This window comes from Trachypithecus francoisi, unplaced genomic scaffold (assembly GCF_009764315.1).
Source record: "Trachypithecus francoisi isolate TF-2019V2 unplaced genomic scaffold, Tfra_2.0 Lachesis_group14, whole genome shotgun sequence".
NCBI classification, from domain to species: Eukaryota; Metazoa; Chordata; class Mammalia; order Primates; family Cercopithecidae; genus Trachypithecus; species Trachypithecus francoisi.
Genome location: NW_022681459.1, coordinates 12,850,490 through 12,875,241, shown reverse-complemented (window position 1 = coordinate 12,875,241; position 24,752 = coordinate 12,850,490). Strand labels below are relative to the sequence as shown.

Here is a 24,752-nt window from a genome sequence, read left to right as displayed (position 1 = left end):
ATAAATATTTGATAATTTATTGCCTTATTAGAGTAATTTTCTAAACATGTTTTTTGATGACTGCTTGCTACTATGTACAAGAACACGATAAATGTTCTTTTCTATTAAAAGTACATGGTTCCAGAATTGGGAAAAACATGTTCTTAAAAAATAACCAGTTTACTAGTGTGTTGACTTTTAAAATTTTTTCAATAGAATCAAGTGCAAATATTGTCTACTTATTTTTCAACAAAATACACGTTTGATTTTAATAACTTAGGCTCATTAAATGTCACTGTATAGTAATACTTAGAATTGCAGCAGTAACTTAGGCTAAAAAAGTAAAGTTGTTATAAACTACATTGAGCTCAGCCTTTTTCATTGTTAATGGATTAAGTGATGAGACAGATATATGTGTTAATTATATAAACATTCATATAAATATGTAAATTGTATATTGTATATAATATATAAATTATATTTATAAATTATAAAGTTTATTTGAAATATTGAAGTTCTGTATACTTAGTGGATTTTAATACTTATGTCCTTGTTTTCATTTTATTCCACTGTTACATTAAGGAAGTAACTTATTACATAAATAAATTATATTTGCCTTACATTTGCCCTTTTTACTCTACTTAAAATTGGAGAAAAAGAGTTCAAGATACGGAATTTCTCTCAGAAAGGAGAAATATTTTTATTATGCAAAGTTTAAGTAGATATTCTTGTAGAATATGGAGAAAATAATGCTATAAAATACTGCCTTTTTAAAAAAACTTCAGAAAATATAGTTCCTAGCTCTCTCTGAATAACTCTAGTTTGATTGTGGCTGCTTTCCCAAAATTTGTAAATTTAAAATGTATACATTACATGTAATATAGTTTTATTTCACATACATTCCAGTAGGCTGAGAATACTTGAAATTCAATGATTCAAAACAAAATAATAATAACCAGCTTTACTTTATTCTAAAATATATCTTTACTGCTTTATTAAAAGCAACTTATTTAGGCCGGGAGCGGTGACTGACACCTGTAATTCCAGAACTTTGGGAGGCTGAGGCAGGTGGATCACCTGAGGTCGGGAGTTCAAGACCAGCATGACCAACATGGAGACACCCCGTCTCTTCTAAAAATACAAAATTAGCCAGGTATGGTGGCGCATGCCTGTAATCCCAGCTACTCGGGAGGCTGAGGCAGGAGAATCGTTTGAACCTGAGGACCGGAGGTTGCAGTGAGCCGAGATCACGCCATTGCACTCCAACCTGGGCAACAAGTGCGAAACTCAGTCTCAAAAAAAAAAAAAAAAGCAAATTATTTGCTAATGTGTTAACTTAGCTTCATAAGAAGGCATTGTAATTATCGTACATTTGAAAAGTGGAGATTTTCTCCCCATACTGGTTGCCAGTTTCACAACTGTGTTCATTCTAAATTTCTTAAAACATGTAAAATTAGCTTTCTAACCTTGGTTGTCTACAATTTCAGTCCAATTTGAAATACCTATTCAGAACTAATTTTTTGTGATTGAGCATTATTTTTTAAACAGTGAATTTCATAATCATTTTATATAATCCAGGAAGCTCTGGCTTAGATCTGTGTTATTTTGTATTATATTGATTTTTAGAAAATGGAATGTAGTGTTGACACCAGCACAAATCTCAGCAAGGGCCTACCTTACAAAGATAAAATGCATGGAGTTTGATTAGGAGCATATAACTTTACTTTGTGTTTCGTATACACCAGCATTTCAGTGTATTAAATGCCATTTTGTCTTGAAGAATGAGTAGAGTTGTTATAAAAGAAGGCATAATGCTTCCTTGCCAGTAGAATTCAGCTAAGTGAATATCAGAAAAGCTATTTGTGATCTTGAAAGTTTAAGAAATTCAACATGAATAAAGGATTATGGTTCCTTAGATATCCGTATAAGTCTTTGCCTATGTTTCTATCTAACATTTCTCTTTAAGAAATATTCTTGCTTTTATTTTTCTGAACAAATTTTCTCCGTTATTATCTGATATTTACCTTGAACAGAAAGGTAGATTGGAAATAAAAAAATAAGTTTGATTTCAAAAATGATTTCAAAATGTTAGTTTTCTCAATATTTTACATTTTGAGAAGAGAATAAAGATAAGGCAGATGAAGAGGTTTTTGTTTTTCCTTAAATTTGTTTTTCTTTTCGACTTTATCTGTAATTGACATAATAATTATATATAGTATACATTTTGAAGATACGGTTTTAATTTTCACAGGAATCCTATTTGGGTTTAGTTATATAAGGTCTAATTTTGCATCCTCTACATTTAGTGACTGATACATATATTTCCACTGAGTGATAATAGTAATTAATGTGAAACAGGCTTTTTGCTGATGTTTTTAGAAGTTTCTGTAGATTAGGAAGGAAGAAATTATGCTGTTGAGAAAAATAGAAAATGTAAACATAAGCATTTGAACTCTCTCGAGATATTTTTGTCTTCCATGAAACTAGTGCGGCTTATTGAAGATGTGTTTCTGGTCTCAGTGCTCTAAAACTCTTCTAGTCAGTGAGCATCTTGATTGGTTAGATCTCTTACTAATACCCCATTGCTAGAGAGGGATGTAAAGGAAATTTTCTCAACCTGATACTTCCAAATCCTCCAATCTGTGAGTCAAGGAAAGAGACAAGGTTAGAATTCTTAGGCAAACTGAAAAATCAATATTCCTATATTATTATTATTTGTGTTTTTCTTTTTTTGAGACTGAGTCTCACTCTGTCACCTACGGTGGAGTGCAGTGGCGCTATTTTGGCTCACTGCAACCTGTGCTTCCTGGGTTCAAGTGATTCCAGTGCCTCGGCCTCCCGAGTAGCTGAGATTACATGTGCACGCCACCACGCCCAGCTAATTTTTGTATTTTTAGTAGAGACAGGGTTTCACCATGTTGGACACGTTGATCTTGAATTTCTGACCTCAGGTGATCCACCCACCTTGACCTCCCAAAGTGCTGGAATTACAGGCGTGAGCCACCATGCCCGGCTTCCTATATTATTTTTTTAATGCGGGCTTTTTAAAATCTTTTCAGTAGCGAAGACTTGACACCAAACCAAATGTCCATCAATGATAGACTGGATTAAGAAACGGTGGCACATATACACCATGGAATACTATGCAGCCATAAAAAAGGATGAATTCATGTCCTTTGCAGGGACATGGATGAAGCTGGAAACCACCATTCTCACCAAACTATCACAAGGACAGAAAACCAAACACCACATATTCTCACTCATAGGTGAGAACTGAACAATGAGATCACTTGGACACAGGGCGGGGAACATCACACACCAGGGCCTATCAGGGGGTTGGGAGACTGGGGGAGGGATAGCTTTAGGAGAAATACCTAATGTAAATGACAAGTTGATGGGTGCAGCAAACAACATGGCACATGTATACATATGTAACAAACCTGCACGTTGTGCACGTGTACCCTAGAACTTAAAGTATAATAAAAAAGATAAAAAATTTAAAAATATTTTCTTTGAGACAATTGTAGATTCACATGCAGTTGTAAGAATTAATACAGGCCGGGCACAGTGGCTCACGCCTGTAATCCCAGCACTTTGGGAGGCCGAGGCAGGTGGATCATGAGATCAGGAGATCGAGACCATCCTGGCTAACACAGTGAAACCCCATCTATACTAAAAAATACAAAAAAATTAGCCGGGCATGGTGGCGGGCGCCTATAGTCCCAGCTACTCAGGAGGCTGAGGCAGGAGAATGGCGTGAACCTGGGAGGTGGAGCTTGCAGTGAGCGGAGATAGTGCCACTGCCCTGAAGCCTGGACAACAGAGCGAGACTCCGTCTCAAAAAAAAAACAAAAGAATTAATACAAAGAGACCTTGTATAGTCTTCACTCAGTACAGTATCACATATATGAAGTTGATGTTAATCCCTTAACACAGCTTTAACCTAAGTCTGTGCTGCTGCTTCTCCATGTCCACTTCTGAGAGGCACTGGCCATTTTTTGTGTGCCTATTCATACTTTGTGTAAAAGCATTAGCATCATACTTCCCTGGTGCTGACCCTACCCTCGGTCTCAGCTTCTCCCAGAGTAGGCTAAGATTCTCTTTTCTACTACATGGAAAATTGTTGTGGAATAATAAAGGGTTAGCAAAAAGGTCAGAGAAAACAAGCAGTTGTATTCCCTTTCCCCGTGGTAGAGTAGGAGTATAATTGTGAGTGATAGAGGATACGTTATCCATTCCTTTCCCAATCCTCTCTGAAATCAGCTTTACTGCTGTAGGAAGTTGATGTTCTCTTTATATCCCTGAGGGAAAGTGTTGGGAAGGGGAGGTGATGGGGAATCAGGGTTGCTGACAACTGGGGGAATTATAACAAGAAGCTCTTTTTCACCAGGAGAGGGATTGCATGTTAAGAGAAGGCCTGTCTGCTCCTCCTCCATCTCAGCAGTTGAGAACCAGTTGGACAAGGTAGCTGTCTTTTAGAGATTCAGAAGTAACAAAGGCACACTGTCAGTCCTGTTCTTCCAGCCTCACATACATCTTCTCCATACGTTATGTATTTGGCATTAAATTAACATACAGTGTTACACCCAATACACCCATTCCTGACCGCATTATCTCAGATAGCCTTTTGTATTTGAGTATTGTGGGATCTTTTGCTACTGCCTGTGATGCCCACTTGGACTCCTCCAAGGCCATGAAACTCTTGGGGGCCATTCAAAGTCAAGAGCACCAACTGCCCCTAAGAGGATTGGGAGAACCAAGCAACACTCCCCAAATAGGGATTATCTCACTCTTTTCTTGGCCTTTATGAAAGGAAGGAGTTAAGACTCTTACAGCTGGAGACTCCAGCAAGAGTTGTAGGCTCAACGTGTAGCTTATACTATTTACTGAATTAACATGTAAATGGATTTTGCGTTCTGAATACTTGTTCTAGTTGATCGGGGCTCATCTGGCCTGGTTTCTACAAATCAGCTATAACAAATGGTTTCATAGCTGTTATAGAATGAGGCAGAAGAAAATAAAAATGAATGTGGCATTGTGTTTTACTAGTGATAAAGGAAAATGTTAATATAATGTCATTTAGGTTCTGGACTGGGGAGATTTTGCCTTTATCATAAGTAAGAAATTGTTGCTAGGTCACACACAAGGATGCATATTTATCAGGAACCATCTCCTTCGATTATCATTCTTTTATCCCATTACTTGACTTGCACCCACCCAAAATTCTACCATTTTTATGTAATATGTAGACTCATAAAGACAAGGTTTGTGCATCTGCAGAGCCATGATGTGCACTATGAGGCCCGTGACACACATCTATAAGAAGACACATATTTGGTACTCTAAGATGATACTTTTTTTTAAGGCCAAAATGTGAGGGTCAGCATAAATTGCCAAGGCACAGTGAATTTTGTTGCCAATGCTCCTGTGACTGTGGGGTGAAGGGATTCTGTGCCTCCCTTGGTAGCAGTGGCCACAGTGCTTGCAATCCCAGGGCCAATTCCCAGCGCAGTGCAGGCTCAGGAGGTACTGCTGCCTTGAAGTCTTGGTGGAATTAACACTGCCTGAGTAAGAGATTAATCATGTGTTTTGCTGTGTCTTAGAAACATTAAAGAGCATGTGATATGAATACATACACATTGGTGAAGGAAATACAGAGAAGGAAAGCAAAGTGTAGATGTTTGTTACAACTGATGATAAGCTCTGGCAGCAGAGACCACTGCTGGCTATAGTTGATGGGGTCCTCACATCTAGGCATGGCTTTGAGCTTCACAGTCCAGAAGCTGCTCTGTCAGTAACTTAGAGGGCATATGACCCCTAGAACCAGTTCACTTTTAATAAATGAGGGTGCCAGTCCTTTAATTTTGGAAGATAAATAAAATTGCAAAGTAGATGGGATTCTTATGTCAACAAGTTGGCTAGTTTTCATCCTACAAGACTATTGTATACAGAAAACCAATTTCAAAGACATGCTTTGGGAATGTGGACTTTGAAAGCAGCAGTACTGAGTGAGTTGGCCTTAATGATGGGTGATAACGAGGTTGATGCTTTTGTAGCCATGTTTCCATCTGAAAACCACATGAAGAGAGCCAGGTCATCTTAGTGCTCTTTGCATGGGGCATTTCTCTTGCAGAGTGTTTGACACTTTCTGGGCTTAGTGCTGACTGTCCCTCCTGTTGACATCATCATGATGGTATCAACCTCTGGTTTTGCCAGGACTTTATTGCATCTACTGAAAGAGCAACATGTATAGGGAAGTAAAACAATAGTTAGTCCCCATTTGTATTGACATTGTGGATCCTTGTCTTTGATTGGCTAATTAGAATCAATCTGTTGAAGGACCAGTTGCAGTGACTCACACCTGTAATCCCAGCATTTAGGGAGGCTGAGGCGGGTGCATCACTTGAGGCCAGGAGTTCAAGACTAGCCTGACCAACCTGGTGAAACCCCATCTCTACTAAAAATACAAAAAAATTAGCCATGCTTGGTGGTATAGAGGTAATCCCAGCTGCTTGGGAGGCTGAGGCACAAGAATCACTTAAACTCAGGTGGTGGAGGTTGCAGTGAGCCAAGATTGTGCCACTGCACTCCAGCCTGGGCGACAGTGCAAGACCCTGTCTCAAAAAAAGAAAAAAAGAATCAGTCTGTTGACTATCCCTAACTTGGAAGTTCTGGGTGATGCATGGCTTTCATCTTTTAGAAAGGTATTTTTTCTTCTGTCATGTTAGTAAAACTAAGAAGACATCTGTGTGTGCTAAGGCATCAGCCTAGCAAGGACAGGGCACAAACCCAGAGGGAGAATTGGGCTGTTGTTTCACTTCCAATAAAAATGGGATATACATGGGAGGTAGAATTACAAGTCTACTCAGGATTGACTTTATACATGTAATTGGAGGGAGGGGTCACTGATTGACTTTGAGGCAATCAGGGGTGAGTGAAACCGATCTTGGGGAGGGTGGCAAGACATGTTGACAGGTAAGATATGTTTTAATTTATGTAAAACAGTGCATGATGTGTATTAATAAGTTAGAGCTGGTTGACTGTGTTTTTATTGTTTGCAACATTACTGCCCAAGGGTCAGGTAAATATACAAAATATACAAATAATACAGATATTTAATACATAAATTTCAATTAAGTAGCATAATTACATAATATGTTGTTATAATTGTACTTAATGCATATGTAATTATATTCAAATAATACAAATTTTTAATATATAAATATCAATTAAATAGCAGAATTAATACATTGTTATAGATGTATTTCATACATATGTAATTAAATTATTAAGATATATAATATAACATGTTAATACATATTTTAATATACAAATAAAATGGTCTTAAATTGGAGTTAAGACCATTTATATGGTACATATTTTAATATACAAATGAATGGTCTTAAGTTAGAGTTAATGTCATTGAGTATAAGTCACATTTACAGATATGACATATGTTTCTAGATAAAGTCAATGAACAGACAGCCTCCAAAACCTGGAAAACATGCAAAATATATGCAATTAATTTTATACTTGAGTTAAGGCAGTCATTTGTTAAGGAAAGCAATCAGATGTTTGTGAGGGCTTAAATTTTCGCTTCATAACCAAAGCAGTTTCCTTACATGAAAGTTGACTTCTTAAAAGAGAAGTTTATTTTTTATAATGCAGAATTGTTTTGATGTGCAGACACCTTCCGTCATTTCATACTCATCTTAAAAGCAGCCAAATGATCTTTTCACCTTTGGCCAGAATCCTTTTATTACTACCGAGTCCTGCACTCATTAAACCAGATGAGAATGCATGCTCTGAGAGGTAAATCTCTAGTCCTGGTGGACAGTTAAATTCCTCAGTAAATGTTTGGTAGATGCTGCCTAATAAACCCAGTCCAGGTTGCCACTGGGAGGATTAAAAGAAGTAAACGTGTGTACATGAACAGAGAGACAGTGCCTTTTCATGCTAAATGTGGTTCCCCACGTCTCCTCTGATTAGAGGTGTGCTCTGAACAAGCCGAGACGGGGCCATGCCGAGCAATGATCTCCCGCTGGTACTTTGATGTGACTGAAGGGAAGTGTGCCCCATTCTTTTACGGCGGATGTGGCGGCAACCGGAACAACTTTGACACAGAAGAGTACTGCATGGCCGTGTGTGGCAGCGTCAGTAAGTGGACCCTTCTTCGAGCCTGGCCACCTTTCGTCTCTCTCGCCACTGACTCTGCCCTTTGTAACAGATTGGTTTTCCTGGTTCTTGGGAATGGGCCTGTTGCTACCACTAACCACATTTCTGTCCACCTCTCTAATTGCTCAGTCTCCTCAGTATGTTCAATCATGAGCACACCTCTCCGTCTTTCCCTAATAAAGCATGGCCGTGGATGTGTTCTCTTCCTAGCTGTAGCAGATATGTCTTGCAATCCAGAGGGACTTTTGAGTGCTTCTCTTTTAAGCAAAGCTGAAGTGGCTGTTTTGTCTTCTGCAGCCAGCCGTTTCTGCAATTGCATACTTACGTGTTTGTCTGTGTACATGTGTGTTCATGTTTATGCATGTGCACTACCTGTGCAGATACTGTCTACCAGTGGAAGCCTGGCTGATGCAGCTTGAGTTGCATTGATAAGGTGTATGGCTATCATGAATACCTTTAAGTTGGTTCATAACATGTCTTTTATTGTGCTCTTGAGGGAATGTGATTGGACTGAGCTCATGCTTCTCAAATGCCGGAGGGTAGAAGTGCCCGTTTTGCCCCCTGAGCTCAGCACACAGACATTTGCCAGGTCAAACTTCTGTTTCTTCTCTTGAAAGTAGAAGAAAACTTTTGACTTAACATGAGAAGCTTTCAATGACATAAGGCTCAAGGAATATAATTTTCTTTCCTTTTTTTTTTAAAGACGGGGTCTCATTCTGCTCAACAGGCTGGAGTGCAGTGGCGCGATCTCGGCTCGCTGCAGCCTCCGCCTCCCGGGTTCAAGTGATTCTCCTGCCTCAGCCTCCCCAGCAGCTAGGATTACAGGCACATGCCACTGCGCCCAGCTAATTTTTTGTATTTTTGGTAGAGACAAGGTTTCACCATGTTGACCAGGCTGGTCTCGAACTCCTGACCTCAAGTGATCCACCTGCCTCGGCCACCCAAAGTGCCGAGATTACAGGCCTGAGCCACCGCTCCTGGCCAGAACATAATTTTCAAAGTCTTTCTCTTGAACGTTAAGCTTTTCATCATTCTGGGGATAACAATATGAAGTCATGATGACTTACGTGCACAATGAAATTGTCCCCAAAGAGGTAATTATCAGGAGGTCCAGTACCAGACATGAGACTTTCATGTCCTTAACAGACTTCCAGGTGAAATTCCCAATTGTGCTTATTTATTTCTTTATTGTTGTTCATGAGTAGGAAGTGTGAACTACTCAAGAAGTAATTATTCAGCTCAACTTGATAACTAAAGACGAAACTCAGTAACTGTGCATTACTTTTTTGAGAGACTCCTGCCTTTTCTCCGCTGTGTTGCAAGGTGACAGCCACATTCCCTGCCTGAGATTCCTAGGGATTATGTAAATTGTTTTCCAGCGAGATCATAGGATTAAGCAAAACAACAGAAGGACCTGCACCATTAATAACTCTACTGTAAAGGAGCTCAGGATCTAAGAGGAATCTAATGGAAAAGCTTCTGTTGGTCTCCTGCCATCGCCAGTGAATGAGATGACTGCTTTAGTTCCATGGGTGAACAGGTGTAGGAACTGGTAACCTCAAGGGCCTTTTTTTTTTTTTTTTTTTTTTTTTTTCTGGCTCTGATCGGATGATTGCAGCTTCTGGCTCAAATGACTCCCTTCTTCAGTTTCAAACAAAGCAGTCAATTAGGTCAGGTATTGCGAACACAATGGAGAATTCTGTTGCCTGCAGCCTTTGGAACAAAGGCCTTTTGTTACAGTGATTCTGACTGGTTTAGCGGCTGGGAGAGGTTTCCTGGCAGATTTGCAACTTTTTTCTCGCTTTCCCTGGGTGGATTCATTTTCTGAAATATCATGTATATTTGTTGGTAATAAGAAATTTATTTGGTTTTAATTATTAGCAGTGATGAATTTACTTCAAGAGATTCAAATTATCTCTCCACCTTACCCCACTACTGCTATCCCTTCCCCTAACACTCTCTCCCTTTGATCAGTTTGGTCTGGGAGCGAGCAGTGGGCACCTGTCCAGGTTGGATGGAGATGTGCTGGGTGGCACACACTTTGCTGAGGGTTTTGCAAAAGGTAGATGCTCCCAACAGAGAGGTATTAGATAAGGCTAGCTACACCTGATTTTAGAGGGGATAGGTGACAGAATAATGTATGAAGAAAGCAAAGGCTGAAGATCACTTAGATGGGTGGACAAGAATAAATAGAGAGTATAAGCCTCAGCAAACAGCCAGAGCTGAGAGCCACATGCTGTTCTGTGAATGAGTGAAATAAATGGAGTTTTTGTGAAAAAGTGCATCGAAGGGAATTGGGGATATTTGGCACAAAAGAAGGAGCAAGAAATCCTCTTCTGTTAAGAAACCTGTTGTTACTTGGATATACGTATTATCAGAGACAAGATATCCGGCATTCTCAAATGTTAACTTCTTGCAAAAATAGATCTTATGTTAATATGTTCATTTTGGTTTTGTTGGAGGGATCAAACCTAAGGAGTGATTTTGTTTGTTAGGTTGTTTTTTTGTCAGTGGACTCTTGTGCGTTTCAGCCATCGTTCCCATGTTTCTCTTTTTGTTTTTAGTTATGTTCTCTTATTTTTTCCATAGTGTCCCAAAGTTTACGCAAGACTACCCGGGAACCTCTTACCCAAGATCCTGTTAAACGTACGTTGTCATTCACCTGAGGGAAGGGAAGAGGGGAGGAGGATGCTGCTTGGTTCACATAACTCCAGCATCATCACCTTCTTTGCATGGTTTTGTGTTTCTTGAACACCTGTCTTAGTACAATGTTTCTTCCCTTTACCTTGCTTATAATTACATCTCATTTTGCCAGACAGCTTGAGATGTCGGGCTAAGAACATCATTGACCAAGTTTCTTCTATTTCTGACCAATTTCCTTTTTATTTAGTCCAGTTTTATTGAATATTATATGGACAACATCATTGTATTGTATTTGCCGTTAACTATTTTATTTCCTAAAAGCTATCAGTGTAACTGAGAGCAGGCTCAGCTTCTTACTGCTTGCAGAACTGAAGAACAAGGGCTAGGTGCAGTGGAAGGAAAGTGACTTTACTTTGCAAAGCTAGCAGTGGGGAAGTGGTCCAGGCTCTTGCCTTAAAGCAACCATCTCAAATTTTGGATTAAAAAACAAAGGCTTAAAAAGGGAAGCTTGGAATGCAGGGCATGAAGGAGGGATGAGGAGGTGCTGCTATACGGGACTTGTTCCAAAGACTTGAGTTATTATCCAGTTTGGTAAGTGGCCTGGTGCATCCCAGGCACAATTGGGTTGTAAATTAACTGCAGCCTTGAGGTGATCTCCTGATGAGGGAGAATTCTGCAGGTGCCTAAGTCAGTCAGTGGAACTTCTAAGCAAGCGTTAATAATTTTAATAAGAATTATAAGCATAATTAGATAAGGGAAGTGTTGTGCCGGGAGTGCCTGGTGGGAAGAAAGAGAGCAAAGGTTACCATTTCATTACTAAAACTGGAAGGAAAAGAAAGGAAGAAAGAAAGATCTTTAAAATAGAGTACTCAGTTACATCAAGATGCCATGATTTAATAAGAGACTGTAATACATGAGTAACTTCTTTCCTCAGAAAAAATACTTAATATTCATGTATTGTAGTACATGGACTAATTCGTACGCACAGATTTCAATTATGTGTGTTGTAAGACCCGGTTTCAACTGCATGAAGGGTCACTTTTAGCCATTAGGAGCCCCTCTTTCTCCTCTCCTGGAAGGCATAATGGTAGGTTAGAGGTTCTCAACTTCTGACTAGGAAGTAGCAACAGAGCCTCCTATAAAGAAATGCATTGTCCAGCCACTGCAGGCCTTATAGTGTCTTATGTTTTGTTTTTATTGCAGTTGTAATATCAGACTAACTTAGTTTTAAAATGTGCTTTTAGTACTCATATTTGAATTTGGATTCCATCCAGAAATAGATTTATCCAGTTAGGGATGATATATGCCATTTATGCTTATGATTGCTGGAAGAAGAGACACAATTTCTGCTGTAGCTTAGATTTTTATAATTAAAATTAGCATTTATGTACATTATCCTGGAAAAAAAAAAAAAACCCTCATCTCAAAATTGATGAAGCCAGTTATCTTTTTTAAAGATGATAAATTATAGATGGGGGATTATGTATTTTGAAAAAGATTGCATCCTAAACTGGAAAGTTTTTTTAATGGCCTCCATAAAATATTCAGAATAATTCACATTATGTATGACTTTTGAAGGATGTGGTTTGTACACATGTACATTGTGGTACCACAATGTACACATTTCTTTTGCTATTGTGAAAAAAGGATTTTTCTCTAAAAACAGTGTAAGTACAGCGAGTGGGTTGACACAGACTAGGAAAAAGCTCTAGCTATTCCACTATAGTATTGGTAATACATGGGTACGCATGGTAAGTTGTATTGTACCAAGCATTTTCACAGATCGTTTATTTTTCTTCAGAACACTTTGTGGGCGTTTTCCTCATTCCTTTTGTACATATGAGAAAAAATGAGGCTTCAAGAGCTTAGTGACTTGTCCCAAGCCATCGAACATGGCAGGACCAGGCTTGAAACCCAAATGACATTTTGGCTGCACTCCACACCAAATGGCTAAGCATTTGGTTCTGACATTGTTTTGCAGGTTGGTAAAATCACATTTGCGATTCAGAAGCACATTTTAAGAATACAGAAAACAGTGAAAAGAGGATGAAGAATGTTAGCGTTTTTTCCTAAATGCCGTGAATATAGCACGCATCAGTAAATTAAATGTCTTTCCCATTCTTTTACAAAACAGTGATTATTTTTCTCTTAAGTTTCATTTTAGCATTTATAAGAATTCTATTTTTCCATTTTTAATAACTGATGGAAACAAGCATCATTGTTGGATAAATTTATTTTCATGCAGTACCCATAACTACCACTTTCATCATCCACTGTTCCAAACAGATACTGAAAGTCTCTTTTGTAATTTTCTCCTTCCCGGTAATTTTCTTCATCTACTTGCAGTGTGTTTGGGATCCTGACACCTTTCCATTCTAGGAAGATGAAGTGATTTGGGCAGCTATATTTTCTTGTCTACCTACAGAGACTATTCAATCACAGCAAGTGAGGGGTTTAGCAGTGCTAGTACCAACAGACAAGGAAAAAAACATATAATTTCTAGTTATTTATAGCCTGTGCAGCTATGTGGTCTTATTTATAGCAAACTGCACATTTGATTTGAAAAAGTCATGGTCATCTGGAGGTCAAATGCAGATGGCAGACTCAATTCAGAGCAAAGGAGCTGAACTAGAAGGTAAGCAAGCCTGTTAGACTGGGCAACTTGGACTTGACTTTGCTCCTTCATCAATCTAGGGCTAATTGGGTGATATTTCTGCACAAAGGTGCGTTGGTTTTACAGGTTGCTCAGTCTAAGCTGCTTCCAGTCAAATAATAAATGTGAAAGGAGATAGAAAAAGCTCTTCAGTTGAACTGATATAAGATTACACTTAGGGAGAAAATGTATGATGGTTTGCATTATAAAAACAATAATTTACCATAAATCAAGCATTTCTAGGTTTCAAACTTTTCTCATAAAAACCGATTTTGAACATTGCAATTTTAGGGACATATTTTATTATTGTTGTTATTGTCAATGAAAATCTAAACCACAAATATAAGGGATACAAATATAAGGCTGAGAGCTTTCATTTTCTTCATGAACATAGGAATTCAAATCATTAGAAAAAATCCTTTCTCATTTGGGATAAAGAATCTTATGGGAGCCGAGGTAATTTCTGACATTAGTTTTGCACCTGCCCATTTGGGTTTAGGACAGTACAAAAGTTTCACATTTAATCTTAAAAATGTAGTATTTGTAAACAATACAATTATATAAATATTTGTTGATTCATTTATATTTCAAATATGAGAGTGTGACCATTTTTTCTAGTGTTCTCTCCATCAGATTGCTTCCCAAAAGGCAAACAGACCAACTCCTTAGTGGCATTTAATCTCTCAAAGAGCATCATGCTAATTTTCAGTCAGCGGATTGCACCCTGTGATCTGGCCAAAGTGTGACCCATCTCTGGCACCTTCATTTGCGCTGACATGTGGTACAAACAACTAAACCAAGGTTTCTCAACCTCAGCACTATTGACATTTTGATCCAGATAATTAATTGTTTTAGGAGTCTGTCCTATGCAGATAGAGCGTTTAGCAGCATCCCTGACCCCTACCCACTAAATGCCATTAACACAACTCCAGCTGTGATAACTAAAAATGTCTCTAGACTTTGCTAAATGTGCCCGGGGGGGTCACATTCTGGTTGAGAATCCTGTTCTGGAGTAGTAGTTTCCCCATGTCTGACTCAGAGATAGAACTATCCTGGTGTAAACAGGTGTACTTTCCACAAATTTGGGGGCATGTTGAAATGTTAGAATGTCAGTATCCTCTGATTCTCAACAGATGTTTGAAATTGAATTTGTTAGACTATTGTCCAAGCTCTCAATATTTGCAAGATAAGGTGGAAGTTGCTGTTGCTGTTCTGACTATAGTGTTGAAGATCTCATAGTTTTTCTGCTTGAATGTAAGCTACTGTGGCAGCAGAAGAGAAACCAGCAAACCCCTTACTTGGAAGTCCATGGTTCACCTATGCACCACCCTTTCTCCTATCTGTTTCATCTTAGTTTCCTAGAATCCTAGGATATGCTGGAGCATAACCATCTGTAGAGATGCCCTATAGTTTTGCTACACAGGTTATTTGTACTTTAGGATTATGTTTATGGCCTTAGGGTGTGTACAGAGGTATAGATCTGACCCCATGCAGGATTGAGGGAAGGAAAAATATTGATTTCTAGGCACATTAAAATGGTCCAGATGACATGGAACAGACTGGTACACTTCCAGAGAATATGAAAAGAATTGGAACTTAACAAGTCAGGCCCCAAGTTCCATCCCCAAGAACCATCCCCAAGAACCATTCCTAAGTTCCAAGTTTGTTGCTGCAGAAGCTCATAATTTGCGAATCGTAGATAACTCACCATGCAGCCTTTGAATGAAATATGCCACCTTAACCCCAGGGTCGTTGTAAAGACAGGAGCCATAAGACAGGAGTCTGAACGCCTAGGCCATTTAATCTTTGGCCAAATTTGAACTATTGTTCTTAATCACACTATTCTTGTTCTTTTCACTGTGCAGTAGCAAATATTAGTTCCCATTACTGCATTCTGCAATACCATTGGAACTAAAACTGCCAAATTAGATTGGGCAACCTGGGCTTACACTTTGCTCCCCAACCAACCTAGGGAGGGAGAACAATTAAAGCATTAAAAGATGTGATGGTGAATTAAATTATATGTCACATCATTGCCAGTAAATTCTATCAGATTAACAAGTGTGAAAAGCCAAATCTTTGGTATCTGGAAATGCTTAGATGAGAAGAATGGTTTTTTCCTCAAAGCCATAATAATTGGAGATGACCTTAAAATTGAAAGGAACTGGATTGCTTAGCAGCTCAGCACTTTTTTTTTTTGAGACGGTCTGTCGCCCAGGCTGGAGTACAGTGGCATGATCTCGGCTCACTGCAAGCTCTGCCTCCCAAGTTCACACCATTCTCCTGCCTCAGCCTCCCGAGTAGCTGGGACTACAGGCGCCCACCACTGCGCCTGGCTAATTTTTTGAAGTTTTAGCAGAGACAGGGTTTCACCGTGTTAGTCAGGATGGTCTCGATCTCCTGACCTCGTGATCTGCCTACCTCAGCCTCCCAAAGTGCTGGAATTACAGGCGTGAGCCAACGCACCCAGCCCAGCTCAGCATTTTTTAAAAAGAAGGGCCATTTACTTTGAATACAGGTTAAATATCTCTTCTCTAAAATGCTTGGGACCAGAGGTGCTTCAGATTTTGGATTTGGGAATGTTGATGTATTCATGATGAGATAACATGAAATTCATTTATGTTTCATGTACACCTTGTACAAAAGTCTGAAGGTAATTTTATACTTTTTTTTTGTTTTTGGAGTCTCGCTCTGTTGCCCAGGCTGGAGTGCAGTGGTGTGAACTTGGCTCACTGCAACCTCTGCCTCCTAGGTTCGAGATCCCCCTGCCTCAGCCTCTCAAGGGAAGCTGTAATCACAGACACCTGCCACCACACACAGCTAATTTTTGTGTTTTTTAGTAGAGAGAGGGTTTCACCATGTTGGCCAGGCTGGTCTTGAACTCCTGACCTGAAGTGATCCACCAGCCTCGGCCTCCCAAAGTACTTTGATTACAGGTGTGAGCCACCATGCTTGGCCTTATACAGTATTTTTGATAATTTTGTTCATGAAACAAAGTTTGTGTACATTGCACTGTGAGAGAACAAAGGTGTTGCTATCCCAGCCACCATGACGTCGTGTCACTGCTCAAAAATGATCAGATTTTGGAGCATTTCAGATTTTCAGATGAGGGATGTTCTACCTGTGGTAAAAGAATGCTCCTTATTTATGTAGTCTGTTGTTTAGCTATTTGCCAGAAGAGGGTAAGTAGATAGTTTAATAAAGCGGTCAGCAAATATTTTTCATACAAGGCCAGATTATAGATTTTAGGCTTTGTAGGTCATGCAGTTTGTCATAACTATTTAACTCTGCAGTGGTAGCATGAAAGCAACAATAGACAATAAGTAAACAAATACATAAGGATGTGTTCCAATAATACTACTTTTATAAAGGTAGCCAGCAGCCAGGTACAGTGGCTCACGCCTGTAATCCCAGCAGTTTGGGAGGCCGAGGCAGGCAGATCACCTGAGGTCAGGAGTTCGAGACCAGCCTGGTCTACATAGTGAAACCCCATCTCTACTAAAAATACAAAAATCAGCAGGTGTGGTGGTGCGCTCTTGTAATCCCAGCTATTCGGGAGGCTGAGGCAGGAGAATCACTTGAACCCGGGAGGCAGAGGTTGCAGTGAGCCAAGATCGCACCATTGCGCTCCAGTCTGGGGGACAAGAGCGAGATTCCATCTCAAGGAAAAAGAAAAAAAAAAAAAAATGTAGCCAGCAAGCCGATCCTTGGTTTAATACAGCAGGTTTTTTCATTTTTATTTTTATTTTTTTCCCAATAGCTTTGGGGGTAAAAGTGGCTTTTGGTTACGTGGATGAAGTGTATAATGGTGACGTCTGAGAGTTTAGTGTCCCAATAACTGAGTAGTGTACATTGTACCCAATATGTAGTTGTTTATCCCTCACCTCCTTCTCACTCTCCCTCATTCTGAGTCTCCAATGTCCATTTTGCTACTCTGTATGCCTTTGCATAATCATAGCTTAGCTCCCAATTTATAAGTGAGGACATACTGTGTTTCCATTCCTAATTACTTCACTTAGAATAATGGCCTCCAGCTCCATCCAAGTTACTGCAAAAGACTTTTTTATTTTGTGATTTTTGTGGCCCAGTAGTATTCCATGGAGTATATATACCACATTTTCTTTATCACTCATTGGTTGATGGGCCCTTAGGGTGGTTCCATATCTTTGCAATTGTGAACTGTGCAGCAGTTATTTTTGAGTCCAGGATGTGCTAAGCCAGGTATTTTGAGGGACACCAGCAAAGGAATCTGAGTACTGGCTTTCGATAACTTGATAATTTTATTGATGAAATGAGACCCAGATATGTCATAGAAATAAATAACAATATAAAGTAAAATATACAAGTGTAGGAGGAGATTGCTCTGGAAGTCTGGGGTAAAATGAAATCAGCTTTATCCTTAAGACCTCCATAGAGGTTGACAGTTCCATCTGCTTTTACTGCTACTGTTTATATGAAAGTGGACAATATTGAAGATTTTGACTTTTTGAACTCATCTATTGAGTGTTGAGCAGCTATGACTGGTTATTTCTTTATGTGCCTCCATTAATGAAGTCAAGAATAGCTTCTGACAAATTGACAAAAAACAATACCCTAAGGTTAACCCATTCTGAATGCCAGTTATTATTGCTATTGCTTCGCGTATATTTTTTAGATTCAGACTTGAGGTTGCTTTTAAGTTTTAGTGTGTTGTGCCGAATGGAGAATAGATGTTAATAAAAAATAACGCCAGCATTCATTCTTTCACATTCAGTTCATAGATTTGAAAAAATTCCCATGTCAGTATGTGTCCATGGATATAAAAAAGAAATGTAGCTTGACTAGAGTAAACACATCATAGATTACATTTTTATTACCTTATGTCCACGCGATGCATTGATAGTGTTCTCCACCAACTATGATTGCACTGGCTATAAAATTACAATACAAGGGCATATTAAGGGGAGAATGCCTTTGTTTCTTCCTGTTGTTGTTGTTATTTTGTTTTTAAAAGGGTCTGGTATTACACCGGAGGATCACAAACTGTATTTTCTTGTTATAAATGATTCTTCTATCTTGGACTTAGTGGGTAGGATAAATATTTGAATTTAGAATGCGTTAGGAGTTTTAGCTATTTTGAAATTAGAAAAATAGAGAGACACTTTTTTTTTAAGTTGAGGTGGCACTCAGAAAGCTCTGCCATGTTTCAAAATTAAATTTTCACATAAACGCTAACAGGTTTCTATTTCACCCATATATAAATGATCCTCCTTGTCTCCTCTCCTAAATTATAGCCATCTCAAGTGACAACATTGCTAGGTCTGTATCAAATAGCATTTTCAATGATAAGGCAGTGATTTATATAGGTCTTAATTTGTTTTAATCTTCTGTTATCAGTGCTATAGAGATAAATTGCTTTTCTGCTGATGAAAGGAGACTAAACCAATTTTCTTGTTAGAATCTAACATTAATGGGCCAGGCGCGGTGGCTCACGCCTGTAATCCCAGCACTTTGGGAGGCCGAGGCGGGCAGATCACGAGGTCAGGAGATTGAGACCATTCTGGCTAACACGGTAAAACCCCGTCTCTACTAAAAATACAAAAAAAAGTAGCCAGGCGTAGTGGCGGGCGCCTGTACTCCCAGCTTCTAGGGAGGCTGAGGTAGGAGAATGGCGTGAACCCGGGAGGCGGTGGAGCTTGCAATGAGCAGAGATCGTGCCACTGCACTCCCACCTGGGCGATAGAGCGAGACTCCGTCTCAAAAAAAAAAAAGAATCTAACATTAATATATCGACTGAATGCCATTCATAAGCCTTTGTTTAGGGACGCATTGGGCCTTCTGGCCTGTTGGAGATGGCCATGGTCATTGCTGTTTGAAGGTGGGTTGTTTTTTCTTTAATGTCCTGAGCCCATTGTGACTGTAAAACTGTGTGTCACCCCAGAGACTGAGGAAACAAATGAATATCAAAATGATAAGGGCAATCTTTAATTTTGACCCCACATTCTTGTTTGAATGTGAAATACCACATTAGTATGAATATGAAAGGAAGTACTCTGCAGTGATTATAAAATCGGAACTAAAATGAAGGAAATCGGTGCATGTACAGTTCAACTTAATAGATTATCTTCTATGGAGTCTTCAGACAGGCTAGGAGAGTGATTTCTGCCTCATCCTGAAGATGTTAGCAGGTTTCACCCTGTTTTGAAGTAACTTCCCTTCAAATGGTAACAATTTTCTCAGAGGAACCACAGGTATGGGAATGTTTCATTGCTGTCTTGGCCCCAGTGACGGAGGAGCATTTTGTGACAGGAACGTTGCATGCAGCATCAGCATTCTTGAATAAACTGAAAGCTAACCTGCCATTTTACTTCGCCCCAGAAAACAGAGCTCTGGCAGGTAATGAGAATAGATTACAATGTGAAGTGGCAGTATTGTGACAAGCATCCATGTATCAGTATTAAAATTGAAGTGAGCCCTCACGCACATGTGGAAGCAGTTTCTCCCGTTTTCATACTCAGTTCCCTGAGGTAATAGCATTTTGGTGTGAGAGAAAGAAGGGAATCTGACCATTCTTGTGTGGGAAGGGGGCTGAGGGCAACAACTTCCTATGACAGCCACCCTGGTCCAAGCCACCGTCATCTTCATCTTTGTCTTCTTTTTTTTTTTTGAGACAGAGTTTCGCCCAGGCTGGAGTGCAGTGGCACAATGTTGGCTCACCACAACCTCCGCCTCCCGGGTTCAAGCGATTCTCCTGCCTCAGCCTCTTGAATGGCTGGGATTACAGGCGCCCACCACCATGCCCAGCTAATTTTAGTATTTTTAGTAGAGATAGGGTTGCTCCATGTTGGTCAGGCTGGTCTCAAACTCCCGACCTCAGGTGATCCGCCCACCTCAGCCTCCCAAAGTGCTGGGATTACAGGCGTGAGCCACCGCGCCCAGCCTGTCTTCTCCTCTTAAAAGATCTTCCTTCTGCTTTTGTCCCGTAGCAGCCAGAGTGATCCTTCAACAAAACACCCCATTACATATACTCCCCCTCAAACAGCCCACGCTGGTCCTTCAGAATCCTTACTATGTCTTCAAGGCTGTACATGATGTCCCCTATTTCTTCCCTGCCTCTCCCACTATTTCCTCTCTTGCTTCTTCAGCTCTGGCCATGCGGGTCTCATGGAATTTGCCAGCCAGCCTCAACTCTTAGGGTTGCCATGCTAGTTTTGTCATCTGCCTGCCATGTTTTTCTGGCAGCCAGCTGGGAAGACCTGAATGTCACCTCCTCACTTAAGACTCTGCCTGGTCGTTTACTTCCTGCGGTCTACCTTTCCCCTCTCCCCTCAGCTGTCCCAATCCTTCTGAACTCTGCTCTATTTTTCTTTTTCCTCTTTTTCTCCATAATACACATCACATATTAACAATATGACTTACTGGCTTTTTAAAAAGTCTTGCAGTAATTGCTTCTGTCCCTAGAATATAATGCCACCAGGACCAGGGCCTTCATGTTTTTCTCATTGGTTTCTCCCGTGTGCCTCACATATAATAAGGGCTGTAATGTTGGCGGGCTGGAGAAATAAAAGAATGAACAGGCTCACTAAAGGCAGGATAGTTTGTCCATGTCAGAGCTGCTGTCTCAGTCGCTTTGATAACCTCTGACTTCCCACTGTGGCAAAGAATAAGGATGTGGCTTATGTAGAAGGCGTAAGTCATCCAGAATACCACTGTATATTTGGAAGCAAATGTTCACCTTGAAGCAGTAATGCACTAGGAATTGGAACTGCTTTTCTGTTATATTTTTTCATTTGTTACGAGTGTTTAGATACACATGATCACTATTAAAAGGAAGGGAGGTAATAGCCTACCGTGGCCTACAAGGCTCTGTTAGGAGACTAAAATAAAATAAATACAAAGGTCATTTAAAAAGTTAAAAGCTTGTGCGTGTGATGTTGGTAGTGCTGCTAATGACTAGGCATCTAGAGGTCAAAACCTAGAGCTAAGGATATTGGACCCTGAGTTTTGTCTCATTTTAAGTCTAGTTTTCCGCAGAAAGGGGAACATACCCAGCCAGTTTGCTTGCAGAAGGCATGAGTGACCAGGTTGGCAGAGGGGCCTAAGGCCAGAACGTCCTCCGTATTCCATCCTCCATATTCCAGCACCGTAGGCTCTTTTCACTTGATCCCTGCTTTATGACCCAACTTCTGTTGAAGGTCATTTGCCAGATAGTGTTCGAGGCAGGAACAGCGGTTTCATAGAAAACAAGCCAAGGGACACCCTAACAAAGCATATGTTGTTTAGCCAAGTTGTGTTGCTCATTAACAAAACAAAACAACAAAAACCCTTTCCAGTGCCCCAGCATGTGGATGGATTAGCCCTTTACTGCCCTAGAAGTTAGCTTTACAGCCTTTTTATGGCTTACCCAATCTTAAGAGACTTTGTGTGTGTTTAGGGATGCGAATGAGTATGTTAAATGATAGTGTTTTGCCTCTACGCAATAAAATAGGGTAATTTTTTTCTTCCCATGTATTAAACGAGAACACATAGAAGATGCCTAGCATGGAGGACTCTGATGAAAAGAGGCTGTTATCATTTGGCCAACATGGAAATCCTAGCCTTTACTTAGTTAGTTAGTTAGTTGGCTTTTTGAGACCGAGTTTCACTCTGTTCCCCAGGCTGGAGTGCAGTGACGCGATCTCAGCTCACCGCAACCTCCGCCTCCCAGGTTCAAGGGATTCTCCTGCCTCAGCCTCCCGAGTAGCTGGGATTACACGCATGCGCCACCACACCCGGCTAATTTTTTTTTTTTTTTTTTTTTAAGTAGAGACAGGGTTTCTCCATCTTAATCAGGCAGGTCTCAAACTTCCAACCTCAGGTGATCCGCCCACCTTGGCCTCCCAAAGTGCTGGGATGACAGGCATGAGCCACTGCACCCGGCCAAAATCCTAGCCTTTAGCAGAGGTTCTGTGGAACCTCAGAGGTCTGTGAGCAGGATAAACTGCTCTATGGTAGTTTAAAATGCAAAACAGAAATAAACTCTCCTAAAGCCAGTTCGTTTCCACTTTCTAAGTGGTGACAGTGACCTGTGTTTTAAGTACCTTAAATATATCAGTGACCTGCTGATACGCAGCTTCCTGTTCCCTCTGTGTCCTGTGACATATCCTGACATTCCTTGAACCCCACTCCCTTCCCAAAAGAAAGTACGTCGATGGGTGAGGACATATAGGGCACATGTGTCTCTCGCCTTCTGTGGACGTAATCACAAAATGGTAGTCAGTCCTATGAATTTAATCTCTTTAGGATATAAGGATATTCACGAAATAGAAGGTGAGCTCTCTGGAAGTACTCCAGCCTTAAAATTGCTCTCTCCTTCCTCCTCACCAGCTGCAGAGCAGTAGTAATAAACTTAAATTCATTTAACAATATCAGCATATGTTATCCTTCTCCACTTGACTAGACAGTAATCTGATTTGCTGGTTGGTATGAATATAGGATAATTTCACACTAATTGAGATGGGGGATTGTATGAATGGCTGAAAATTTGAGTTACAGATTAAGAGACACAGCTTCCTCAACTGGGACCGTTAACAAAGATTTACTTGAAGAGAAATTGTATTGCTCAGGGTTCTCCAGAGAAACAGGGCCAATAGGATATATACGTATAGGAAGAGATTGATTATGCAGAATTGGCTCACACAGCGATTATGGAGGCTAAGTTCCATGATCTGTTACCTGCAAGTTGGAGACCCAGGAGAGCTGATGGTATGACTTAGTCCAAATCTAAAGGCCTGAGGACCAGGGAAGACAATGGTGTACGTTTCAGTCCAGGGGCAAGAGAAGACCAATATCCTGGCTCAGGCAGCCAGGAAATAAAAAGGGTGAGCTGCTCCATCCTCTGCCCTTTTGATTTCAGACCCTCAGCAGATTGGGTGATGCCTGCCCATGTTGAGGAGGGTGATTTACTTTACTGAGTGTACCAGTTCCAATGCTAATCTCATCCAGAAGCACCCTCAGAAACACACTCAGAAACAATGCTTAATCTGGGCTTCCTGTGGCCCAATCCAGTTAGCAGGGAACATTAATTACCACAGAAGTATTTCTGGATTCAATGGAATAAATTGGTAATATCGTATTCGTATTTATTTCCATGCGCCTAAAAAGAAGGTTTTTATCCTTTTTAATATCCTCAGTCCTGTTAAACATACCTCACATTCACGTTCCATGTTTATTCTCTTATTATATTGCTACGTGCATTTCTACTTAGGCCAGTGTGATTATAGTGATTCAGATTATAGTGTTTATCTTCTTTCCTTTATACAGTAGACAGTGTTTGCAAACCATAGGAGCTGAAAAAACTTCCTTCTTACATAGTAAGTTTTATATTCTAGTTTTCTAAAGGGGTGCTTATGTTATGGTTATAACAGTTACAGCCAGATGACTGTCTTCATCAGGGAATATAACCCCAAATATTTATACATTTTCATTTGTTTCAAACATAAAATATGGTTTGCCTAAACTTGTCATTCTGCCAGATTGGACTATGCAAAATAATGTTATTGTTTTGTTTTCTGCTTTTACTTTAACTTGTTCTCATTTGAGCTCTACCAGTTAAGATGAGAAAATGACTGAAGCCGGGGAAACACATTTTGAATGCTAAATACCACGTTCATTCCAAGTTGGGATTCATTAACTTAATGATTAAGTTAAAAAACTACTTGCATACTGGTTTGCTTGAAGCAGTGGAGAAAAACATTTACCTTTTTTTCGAAAAGGACTTAATATTCAAAATTATTGTTTCGATCTTACAAATTAACAATTTACTTATTTTTGATACTTTCGGCCTTTTTTATGTGGGCTACCCCTAACATTTTTTGAAAAATGCATATTACTTTTCCTGTAGGTTGCACTCTGTGATCCTGTGTGTAATTCATTTTCAGTGGTTCTATTTTGTTTTTTGTTAATGTTTATATTTTCTTTTGTTTTTTTTTCTCAATTTTTAAAATTTGTCCTTTTCTTTTTTCTTTCTTACTTTATTATTGCACCCTCCTACCAAAACATTTTCAGTGGCTTTGAATAAAAGTAGCAGAACTTTCCCATGGTTAGCATTAGCTCTAAGATTTGAGCAGGATGTAATAAGCAGAGGAGGAGGCAAGGCCGCTAATATGTATGAGCTCTGCCGTGTGTCACCCTCTCTGCCAGATGACTTACATGTGGTATGGTATCTCATTTTCCCAGCACTCCTATCATATCGTGTGGCATGTTATCACCACTTGATAAAGAAACTGGAACATGGAGTGCTTAAGTTTCCTGCCCCAGGTCACAGCCGATCTGAAAAAGAAAT

At 39.8% G+C, this 24,752-nt stretch overlaps 1 protein-coding gene across 6 annotated transcripts in view; it reads left to right on the top strand.

Annotated features, from left to right (window-relative positions):
* Positions 1-24,752, top strand: part of APP (amyloid beta precursor protein) — a 288,984-nt gene that overhangs the window by 166,265 nt on the left and 97,967 nt on the right. For 2 of the 6 annotated variants that reach the window (XM_033232225.1, XM_033232224.1), the window contains exons 7-8: positions 7,969-8,136; positions 10,744-10,800. The exons of 2 other annotated variants lie outside the window; for them this stretch is intronic. In XM_033232225.1, coding sequence (XP_033088116.1) covers positions 7,969-8,136; positions 10,744-10,800 — 225 coding nt within the window. The remainder of the gene's footprint in view (positions 1-7,968; positions 8,137-10,743; positions 10,801-24,752) is intronic. 2 more of the 6 variants (XM_033232227.1, XM_033232226.1) reach the window with 1 other exon arrangement.